At 38.8% G+C, this 12,043-nt stretch overlaps 1 protein-coding gene across 1 annotated transcript in view; it reads right to left on the reverse strand.

The window, feature by feature from the left end:
- Positions 1–1,783: 1,783 nt before the first annotated feature.
- NDUFA12 (NADH:ubiquinone oxidoreductase subunit A12) overlaps positions 1,784–12,043 on the reverse strand; it is a 29,278-nt gene continuing 19,018 nt past the window's right edge. Inside the window, exon 4 of the mRNA XM_007085626.3 lies at positions 1,784–2,047. Coding sequence (XP_007085688.1) covers positions 1,867–2,047 — 181 coding nt within the window. The 3' untranslated portion in view covers positions 1,784–1,866. The remainder of the gene's footprint in view (positions 2,048–12,043) is intronic.

Consider the following 12,043-nt stretch of genomic DNA (forward strand, 5'->3'; position numbering starts at 1 on the left):
TATCTACTATTATGGCACGGCTCTTAAGTCTAGGGTTCTGGTCCTAAGAATTACCTCACGTCTAGGAGTTATGGGAGAAACTGTGATCTTCTAGCTTGACTCAAGTGTTCCTTACCTAGATCTGTCAAGTTGTTTACACACACACACACAAATCAGGTTAAGGTAGCTGCCAGGTGCTCTCCTACTGGGAAGTCCTAAGATTACTTAAACATAGCCAGAGATTGCTGCAGCTCAGGTCATTTCCCAATTATCACCTCTTTCTACCTTTCCCCTCCCCATAAGTACTACACCCATTTTTCTCCAACAGGTGAACCTCCAGCATATCTGATCCATAAAGAATAGCAGCCAGGACAGAATGTCTAATTGCTCACAAGTCTGATGTGTCCCTAATGGCATTAGAAAACAATGTTTTGGGCCCTGACGGAACAGTTAGTGAAGTGGCAGACGGACAGAGCGTAGGAAATCCAATCTAGCACAGGCCAGCTTTTAGTGTTTGGTTCTGCTCTTCATTAATTGGCAAACTGCCCAACATAGCACAATGAATACAGTATCTCTTGAGGGCACCAAATATAATCTGATCCAGCTAAGTAAGGGATATTGAACAGTGAGGCTGTGAGCAACCTCTAGTGTCTTATGATTGAGAATGTTTCAGAAGAATGTTTGGTGTATTGATTTCTTTAGCTTAGTAATTCACAACCTTGGCTGCAAATGGATTCATCAGGTGGGGGAACACTGTGGGGAATGTTAAAAAATACTGGTGCCTGGATCCCAGCCTCAGAGATGATTTAGTAACTTGGATCTCTGTATTAAAAAAACAAAACCAGAACCAAAACCACCGCAGGTAACCCTAATGTGTAGCCAATGACATTCTAACTTCTTCCAGATGTCCCTATATCAACAGTCAGTCCATTCTATCCCTTCATTTTCATATAAGAACCTGAGGAGGTTAGCAAGGTCATGTAATTGCCCTGAGTTTTACTCAATGCCTGGAGTTGCGATTTGGGAATGGAGGTTCACTTTCTCCTGTAAGTTCTCCAGTGCTCTTGCAAGCAACCATCTGGTTTCAAATTCCTAGCATTTTTCTCCTCTCACTGTTAAATTGTTCCGTGGTGGCTGCTAACCAATATCCAAAGGCCTTCTCAGGGAGCTCATGGAAGCTGGTGACTAAAGGCAATAATCTGATAGGCTGTCTGATCACCGAAGCTGCTAGCTTTCCATCCAGAATACAGAAGGGTGTTGCACTGCCTTTCCTAGTACCCAGATATGACCAATTCCGAAGATTCCACATTTCCCTGAAGGTCTTTTGTCTACAGCCCATTCTCTGGAACCAACCTGGATATTAGCTAAAGTTCTTTTATGTGCAAACAACAAGAAAATCAATGATGCCAGTTAGCTTAAGGAAATCAGAATATGCTGGAATGGATCCTGTGATAGTTCACAGGTCCAAATAAACAGTGAAAGAACCAAAACTCAGTAAATAGGAAATCCCTGATAACCTTCCCCTTAGAGAGCTACCATCAAAGCCATTCAGCTCTGATGACTCAGCCTGTGTCCCAGCATGTTTCAGATTCCCACAATAAAGTCTGCTGGACTCAGCTCAGCTTTAGGCCTTCCCCTGTCGGTCAACTATGTGAGGCAATGTCCTGAAGCACAGCCATGCCCGCGGCAGCAAGGGGGGAATACACCCCAACAGAGGTCTACTTCAATTACACATGTTTGTAAGCTTCTATTTTGCAGTTCATGAATGACAAAGGTAAGGGCAAAAAGGCATAAAAGACATTGCTTAATCAAACAATTTTAATCAGTAAAAGTGCAATTACACGAAGAGCCCCATATTATACATGTTTAAATTATTTTCCATCGTCTTTACTTGTAAGGTGTTGAAGGTGGGACCCACTCTTGAATCTTCTTTCTAGTGGTAGAATAAGGTACATATTGTTCTGGAGTGCCACTCACATTGAACTTATGGTTTGTCCAAATGAATTTACGAGCGGTAGGTGGTTTTGTTGTTGGAGGATCATCAGTCATAGAGTGAAGCCAACGATGCCTTAAAGAGGAAAAGAAAGACAGTTATGAAGAGGCAGGATGGTGTGGTGGCAGGTGAGCTAAGCGGGCAGCTCTGGGGCTATTCTGTGGCTTGAGCTCAAATCTCAGCTCCCTCACTTACTAGCTGCACTTCTATGCCTTAGCTTTTTCAACTGAGCATCCTGACTTCTGAAAGATGGCATAAGGATGAAATGAGATAATACACATAAAGCCCCTAGAAAAATTCTTGTGCACAGTAGGTACTCAAAAGATGTTAGCTATTGCTTTTATTGTTACTATATTTCATCGTATCTACGACACTATCAATTTTCAAATATACACCATTTTATATGTTATCTCTAAGAAAAACATGCTGCCAATTAATTCATGATACTATTGATTATAATATGTACCCTAATTTTAGAGGTAAAAATGTATTTCAGAATTGATGAAATACAGCACTGCTATTAGATGCTAGAGGCTGATCTGGAGTTTTGGTATGCTCAGGCTGCTCTGGCTGATGAAGCTCTAGTTTAAAACTGAGAGGCTCTTGCTGAAGAAGAGATCTCTGCAAGCACCTTAAATTCAAGCTTCAGATGAATACTACAGAACATACAATTTGTTATATTAAAAACATTAAATCACAGCCTAAAGTTCACAAGTATTTCAGTTTTTAAGTGTTTAACAATTTAAAGGAAGCTGGGTGCATGGAGTAGAAAGGAAAAAGACAGTGAAGCTGTCACTAAGGACAGAAAAAGGAGGGATCAAAGTCCAAGGGACAAATAGAAGAACTGAGCAGGAAGCAACACTGAGTTTATATGGGACAGGAAGCGGAAAGAGGATTCGTACCAGATTCCGCAAGGCTGGAAGCTCACAAGAAAGGATGATGTTATGGGAAAAGGGAATGAGGGGAGGGAACAGGCAGAGAAAGGCAGCTCCAAGAAAAAAAAAAAAAAGGGAGGGGGGATTTCCTAGCTATAGAGAAAAGGACAAGTAGAAGAGGTTTCAGTAAAATAAGACTACATTAATGAGAAAAGTTTATGACGCTACTTATGTTTAAGAATATCTGTTAGTAGTAATTGATAGATATAGCTAGGTATTGGCTAAAACCAAAAACAGAGGAGATAAATTATTATTACTATTGCTATATTTGTGTCTGAAGACATTGTATCATGATCAGCTAACACAATAAAGAATGAAGACATCTGTACACACAGGGTTGGTGTCTCTCTCACATCCTCCAACAGAAACTGGGGATTAGGGAAAATGACGTGGACCAGTAAACTGCGACTATGAACATGAGCCCCAACTGAGATGCTGGCAGGCAATGAGACAGGCTCTACTAGCCACTCAAAGGAGGGATTAGTTGTCAAAACTAAGGCTGATACTTATCAAGGGGCTTTATGTAAGCTTAAGGCACAACAGAAATATTTAACTTTTACCTTGCTGAGGCAGCTTAAGAAACTGATTTATGTGAACAAAATAACAGAAAAATTTTATTTAAATAATTGCTGTCAAGACTCTTGAAGGTTAAAATGATATTTAAGAAAACAGAGTCCAAACCTGATATATGTCTATCCAGTTACTTAAATGAGGGACTGAAGATCTCAGGGAGACATAGAAAATGCTCAAGAAAACTAAAAAATATTTTTACCACAATACATAAAATCTGAAAATGTTTATCCAGCAAGGCTACAGGCAAGAATCAAGGAATGAGTGAGCAACAATTTATTCTCATGATGGCAGTATAAAGAGCTATAAGAAACAAGAAAATGTTTATAATCTGCTAGATTGATGTAACCTTTCTGTTGTTGTTGGTATGGTATTATTAAATAAAGGCTAAATAAATCATACCTTCTAGATTTCCACACCAAACAGTTTTTGCAAAGCAGATTTTCAGCTGGGTCATTAAATTTTTTTTTAGTATTTGTTTGTTCATGCATTCATCTTTTAGAGAAAGAGAGAGAGCACACAAGTGAGGGAGAGGGGGAGAGACAGAATCCTAAGCAGACTCTGTGCTGTCAGCACAGAGCCAGACACGAGGCTCCAACTCCTGAAACGTGAGATCATGACCTGAGCCAAAATCAAGAGTCAGACACTCAACTGACTAAGCCACCCAGGCATTAAATAATGTTTTGGTTTTTTTTTTCAACTTTTTTTTTTTTTTTTTTTAATTTATTTTTGGGACAGAGAGAGACAGAGCATGAACGGGGGAGGGGCAGAGAGAGAGGGAGACACAGAATCGGAAGCAGGCTCCAGGCTCCGAGCCATCAGCCCAGAGCCTGACGCGGGGCTCGAACTCACGGACCGCGAGATCGTGACCTGGCTGAAGTCGGACGCTTAACCGACTGCGCCACCCAGGTGCCCCAAATAATGTTTTTTTTAAATGGATATGAAAGACTAAAGAAAAACATGATTGTTTTTTGAGGTAAAAATGTTCATCATACTAAAACTAGTATTCTTTCCCACTTTAGTTTATGAAGCATATCCACACATACCATTCAGTTACTTACTTCATACTAATCTAAGTATCTCATATTTCAAAACTGAGTAAACAGAATTGAAATGACTTTCCCAAGGTCCCAAAGCACATATGCCACCAAGCTGAGGCTTGAACACAGCTTCTCAATGGTTGAAGAGAACCTTTTGGTCAAGAAACTTAAATTACAATCAAGAGATGAAATAGGGTTAGGATTATGATAGCATCTAAGTATCTGCCAAAATCCTGAGAGCTATCTAAATAACCCCAGGATGGGAATGATAAATCTAACATTTAAAAGACAAAAATAGTTCATCACAAGATAGCCAACTCAAACCTTGTTGGCTCAGTAACTGTTATTTCTAAATGCAAGCTGAATCAAAATCCCAACGGGGTTTGACAATTATATTTCTATGGATCAGCTGAAAGCCTACCCAAGAAAATTTTGAAAACCCCTAACAATCAGGAAGATGGGCATTATCAGACATTAAAGGTTGCAAACATTAGAATGGTATAAAAACTGGTAAAAAAGAACAATACTATGGAATAAAATTCTCCAAACAGACTAAAGTATATATAAGGTAAGGCTGGCATTTCAAATTATTGGGGCAACTAAATATTTTTCAACAAATTATGCTAGAATAATGAATTTTGTTGAAAAGAAATCAAGTTAGATTTCCCTAGGCATACATCAAAATAGATTCCAGACAGATTAATAATGCTCAGATACAACATGAGTGAATATTTATATTCATAAAATATTGATATCTATAGAATGTGAAGAACCATTTCTAAGATTAACATTAAAAGCAAAAAGGCATAAAGAAAAAGTGTTAATTCTACCACATAAAAACTGAAATGTCTATGTCAAACAAGATTAAAGGATAAAACAAATGGGGAAATATTTGTCATATACAGAAAAGTAGTTCACCTATCATTACAAATCAGAAAGAAAAAGTCAAATGTCCAAAGGAAAAATGGACGAAAGCCATTAAAGGATGAATCATAAAAGAAAAAAGTAAAAATGGCAAACACAAAAAGCTCAATCAAGGCAATGCAAAATAAAATCAGATATATTTTTATTTGCTGAACTGGCAAAGATTTTAAAAAGTAATAATACCCAACACTGGTGAAATTATAGAGACTAACACTCACATACAACTGAATGTATATACACTAAGAATGTAAATCGAGGGCAATTTGGCAAGAAGTACCGAACACTTTCAAAACATGTTCATTCGTGGATGCAACAATTTTACCCACAGAAATGTGCCTTAAGGAAATGGAGACATGTGGGTAAATGTTTAAGAACAAGGTCACTGACCACAGCTTTATTTATATTAGTGAAAAAAATGGAAAGAATAAAACCAAGAATGAAACGGAATACTTAAATAATTCATGACATAGGGGCGCCTGAGTGGCTCAGTCAGTTGAGCATCCGACTTTGGCTCAGGTCACGATCTCACAGTTCCTGAGTTTGAGCCCTGCATCGGGTTCTGTGCTGACAGCTCAGAGCCTGGAGCCTGCTTCGGATTCTGTATCCCCCTCTCTCTCAGCCCCACCCCTACTTGTGCTCTGTCTCTCTCTCTGTCTTTCAAAAATGAATAAACATAAAAAAAATTTTTTTAAAATAATTCATGACATATACATGACAGAAGACTAAAACATCATTAAAAATTGTATTACAGAGAATATTTTATGACTTTGAGAAAATGTTCACCGTATGTTAAGTTTAAATGGCAGATTATTCACTTAATTTATTTAACAGTATTTACATAGCATTTATAAGTCATGGATACCATTCTAAATACTTTTTTTTTTTTTTTAACGTTTTATTTATTTTTGAGACAGGGAGAGACAGAGCATGAACAGGGGAGGGTCAGAGAGAGGGAGACATAGAACCTGAAACAGGCACCAGGTTCTGAGCTGTCAGCACAGAGCCTGACGCGGGGCCGAACTCACGGACCGTGAGATCATGACCTGAGCCAAAGTCGGCCGCTCAACCGACTGAGCCACCCAGGCGCCCCTCTAAATACTTTACAAATACTAACTCCTTTAATCCTTATAACAACTCTATGAGATAGATATTATTATCCTAATTTAATAAATGAGGAAACTGGGGAATTATTAAAAACTTGCCCAAGGTAGTAGAGCCAGAATTTAAACCCAGGCTACTTCTTCAAAAGGCCTACTTAACATTAAAAACAAAAACAAAAGGATTTGTATGAATAGAAAAAGAGATCAGAAGAATATATATCAAAGTGTTGAGGTGCCTGGGTGGCTCAGTCGGTTAAGCTCCAACTCTTGATTTCAACTCAGGTCATGATCTCATGGTTCATGAGCTTGAACCTTGTGTCAGGCTCTGTGCTGACAATGTGGAGCCTGCTTGGGATTCTCTCTTTCCCTCTCTCTCTCTGCCCCTCCCCCACTCATGCTCACTCACTCTGTCTCTCAAAATAAATACTTTAAAAAATATGTCAAAATGTTAACAGTGATTTGTGTGAATGGTTTGTCTGCGTGATAGGATAATAGGTTATTTTTGTTTCCTTTGTTACTTTCTGAATTTCCTATAATGAAAATGTACTACTTTATAAGAAGAAATTAAGCTATTAAAAAGAAAAATCCTTCTTCTAATTCAGACCAATTAGAGGCAGTTTTAAAATCTTCCCCAAGTCATTTGTCTTTTATTTTGAGACCATAAATAGGTTCTGTCCATTTCTAATCTAACTCCATTTCATACCACTTAAGCCACCATTTCTTTTGTTAAAAAATCACTCAATCTAGGGGCACTTGGGTGGCTCGGTCGGTTAAACATCCAACTTCAGCTCAGGTCATGATCTCACGTTTCATGGATTCAAGCTCCACATCCAGGTCTGTGATGACAGCTCAGAGCCTTGAGCCTGCTTCACATTCTGTGTCCCCTTCTCTCTCTCTGCTCCTTCCCACTCGCACTTTGTCTCTCTCTCCCCCTCAAAAATAATAAACATTAAAAAAAAAAAAAATTTTTTAATCACTCAATCTAAAGTATTCCCAGATGTTTCAGTGGCAGACAGACTTTCTCTCAGTCAACCTTAATGGAATTTTTTTCTAAGCCAACTCCATCATGCAAAGTCATTCACTGAAATTACATGGAAAAAGTTCAAATAATGAACTTTTAATCTAGAAACCTCAAATTTTCTACATGAGACTATCTCTAGCATGTACTATATACACTGACAACCTTTGAACACAATAAAGATTTATTCTGGAAACTGAAATTAAAAGCAGTTCCTTCTGCCCCAAGACTAATAGGTAGTTTATTTCCTTATTTCCAGCTATGAAAGTTGCCAACAACTCATCTTTGAAAAATGTTAGAATCACCAAATACCATAAAATACCTAGGAATAAATCAAACCAGGAAGGTGAAAAATCTATACACTGAAAACTACTGAAAGCTTATGAAAGAAATTGAATAAGACACAAAAAAATGGAAAAAAGATTCCATGCTCCTGGATAGGAAGAACAAATATTGTTAAAATGTTGATACTACCCAAAGCAATCTACGTATTCAATGCAATCCCTATCAAAATAACACCAGCATTCTTCACAGAGCTAGAACAATCCTAAAATTTGTATGGAACCAGAAAAGACCCCAAATAGTCAAAGCAATCTTGAAAAACAAAACCAAAGCAGGAGGCATCACAATCCCGTAATTCAAGCTATACTACAAAGCTGTAATCATCAAGATGGTATAGAACTGGCACAAAAACAGACACTTGGATCAATGGAACAGAATAGAGAACTCAGAAATGGACCCACAAATGTATGGCCAACTAATCTTTGACAAAGCAGGAAAGAACATCCAATGGAAAAAGACAGTCTCTTCAGCAAGTGGTGCTGGGAAAACTGGACAGCAACATACAGAAAAATGAATCTGGACCACTTTCTTACCCCATACACAAAAAGAAACTCAAAATGGATTAAAGACCTCAATGTAAGACAGGAAGCCATCAAAATCCTCGAGGAGAAAGCAGGCAAAAACCTCTTTGATCTTGGCCACAGCAACTTCTTACTCAACACGTCTCTGGAGGCAAGGGAAACAAAAGCAAAAATGAACTACTGGGACCTCATCAAAATAAAAAGCTTCTGCACAGTGAAGGAAACAATCAGCAAAACTAAAAGGCAACCGACGGAATGGGAGAAGATAGTTGCAAATGACATATCAGATAAAGGCTTAGTATCTAAAATCTATAAAGAACTTATCCAACTCAACACCCAAAAAACAAATAATCCAGTGAAGAAATGGGCAAAAGACATGAATAGACACTTCTCCAAAGACATCCAGATGGCCAACCAACACATGAAAAAATGCTCCACGTCACTCATCACCAGGGAAATACAAATCAAAACCACAATGAGATACCACCTCACACCTGTCAGAAGGGCTAACATTGACAACTCAGGCAACGACAGATGTTGGCGAGGATGCAGAGAAAGATCTCTTTTGCATTGTTGGTGGGAATGCAAACTGGTGCAGCCACTCTGGAAAACAGTACAGAGGTTCTCAAACAATTAAAAATAGAACTACCCTATGACCCAGCAATTGCACTACTAGGTATTTATCCAAGGGACACAGGTATGCTGTTTCGAAGGGACACATGCACCCCAATGTTTATAGCAGCACTGCAAACAATAGCCAAAGTATGGGAAGAGCCCACATGTCCATCGATGGATGAATGGATAAAGAAGATGTGGTACGTACACACACACACACACACACACACACACACACAATGGAGTATTATTCGGCAATCAAAAAGAATGAAATCTTGCCATTTGCAACTAACTATGTGGATGGAACTAGAGGGTATTACGCTAAGCAAAATTAGAGAAAGACAAATATCATATGACTTCACTCATATGAGGACTTTAAGATACAAAACAGATGAACATAAGGGAAGGGAGGCAAAAATAATATAAAAACAGTGAGGGGTACAAAACATAAGACAGTCTTAAATACTGAGAACAAACAGAGGGTTATTGGAGGGGTTGTGGGAGGGGGATGGGCTAAATGGGTAAGTGGCATTAAGGAATCTATTCCTGAAATCATTGTTGCACTATATGATAACTTGGATGTAAATTAAAAAAATAAATTAAATTAAAAAAAAAGTGAGAATTGACCTTAAATGAAGCACTGAATAGTAAGTGAAATGTATTCAACAAAAGCTGAACTTTAAAAATCAAAATCTTGTCTTCTGCGTATAATTAATACACTTTAACAGAGAAATGTTATAGAGTAACATTCTGTAAACACAGGAAAATCTACCTAAGCAGGCAGTCTGCAGTTCTTAGAGCACAGTGGCTTAATATTCTGATTTTCTGGAGCAGAAAATAAAACACTAGGAAGGATCTGTTTTGAAAAGAATCTCGCAGCACAGTGTGCTGAATAACACTCATTTCGGTTCAGGTCAAGTAGTATTTTACACAACACCCCTGACCCGAAAGAGGCTGGATTAAGCAGATGCACCCAAAGGAAGACATCCTCTGCTGCTGATAGCTGGCAACTTATTCAGGGGAATATTTTTAAAAGACTATAACAAAACAAACGATTCAGTGGGAAAAGGTATTAGAAAGGACAGGTTGGGGCACCTGGGTGGCTCAGTTGGTTAAGTGTCTGTCTCTTGATTTTTGGCTCAGATCATGATCTCATGATTTATGAGTTCGAGCCCTGCATCAGGCTCCACACTTACAGTGCAACAGCCTGCTTGGGATTCTCTCTCCCTTTATCTCTGCCTCTCCCCTAATCACCTGCAGGCTCATGCAAAGACAGGTTAAAGTCAGAATAGAATTCATATGTAAATCTACCTTCAAATTCAAATACAAGTTGTAAAAGAAGTGACAGACATAGCATTTATGGATCAACTAGAAGAAGCAAAGACAATTACTGTATTCAAATTACAAAATTAGGGGCGTCTGGGTGGCTCAGCTGGTTAAGTATCCAACCCTTGATCGCAGCTCAGGTCTTGATAACAGGGTCATGAGTTCAAGCCCTGCATTGGGCTCTGCGCTGTGTGTGAAGTGTACTTTAAGAAAAAACAAAACAAAAAACAAAGGTTGTTTCAAGTAAGACAGTATATCTACATTCATTCGACAATTTTTTTTTTAATTTTTGAAATGTTTTTATTTATTTTTGGGAGACAGAGAGAGACAAAGACAGAGTGCCGGCAGGGGAGGAGCAGAGAAAGAGGGAGACACAGAATTTCAACCAGGCTCCAGCGTCTGAGATGTCAGCACAGAGCCTGACGCGGGGCTTGAACCCACAAACTGTGAGATCATGACCTGAGCCAAAGTCGAACACTTAACCGAATGAGCCAGCCAGGCACCCCTCATCCAACAAATATTTATTGAGCATCCACTATGTGTTAAACACCATTTTAGGCATTAGCGACACAGCAGTGAACAAAGTTGCTATGATCAAGAAGCATGGTAGTTGGGGAAACAATAAATTAAATACTCTATAACAAAACACCAGGCAGAGATAAGTGCTACCAAGGAAAACACTAGAGCAGGGGAAGAGGACACAGTGTGAAAGGAAAGGGCTCTTCTGGATAGGGTAGACTGAGGAGCCACCAGAGGACGCACTTGTATAAGGTAAAGGTGTGACCTATGTTGCATCTGGGAAAACAGCTGGTACAGAGCGACTGAGGTGGGCATGCTCACCATTCAAGGGAAAGTGAGGACAGAGTGGCTACATCAAGAGTTGGCGGGGCAGTGAACAGGACAGTGTATGCAGAGCCTGGCAGGGCCAACAGCACACAAGGCCTTGTAAGGAGTTGGGGTTTTCACTGTCATCATGACGGGAAACTGATGTAGAGTTCTGAGCAGAGATTTGTAAAATAACCACTCCAATCACTGAGTATGTGGAGAATACTAGTGCGCTGCAAGAATGTACAGACCAGTTGGAAGGTTGTGGTAGAAGTTTCCAGCAAGAGTTAACTGTGGTTTGGACCAGGGTAATAGTGACAGAAGTAGTGATCAGATGTGGGACATATTCGGAAAGTAATCACATGGAACCTGCTGATTGACTGGATATTAGAGAAAAAAGACCTGTGAGGACGACCCTTAAGTTTCTAGCGTGATTAAACATGAGTCATTTAAGGGCTTAAGAACATTTTGCTTGATAGGTCTGTTCATCTATCTACTTTGGGCATTTGAAGATATTGAAAAAATATATATCCTACATTTATAATTGTGACCTAAAATGTTGAAAGGAATGTAATTAACTAAACTGGAAAAAGGAGATAATTGTTTAGGAGATTTTAATCCTTTCCATTTGAGTTTATCAAACAAGAGAAAATAATTGTTCTTTATTTTTATGCAAAAATGTTCAATTTACTAATCTTGTTATCCTATTTGTAAATTGGACCTCAAGGCTGAAGAACAAGTAGGTTTTAAAAATTGCAGCTGTAACTCTTAATTACAGAGAACAATCGGATGGTTACCAGAGGGGAGTTGGTCGGGGGATGTGTTGAACAGGTGATGAGGATTAAGGAGTGCATT

The sequence above is a fragment of the Panthera tigris genome, chromosome B4 (genome assembly GCF_018350195.1).
Source record: "Panthera tigris isolate Pti1 chromosome B4, P.tigris_Pti1_mat1.1, whole genome shotgun sequence".
NCBI lineage: Eukaryota > Metazoa > Chordata > Mammalia > Carnivora > Felidae > Panthera > Panthera tigris.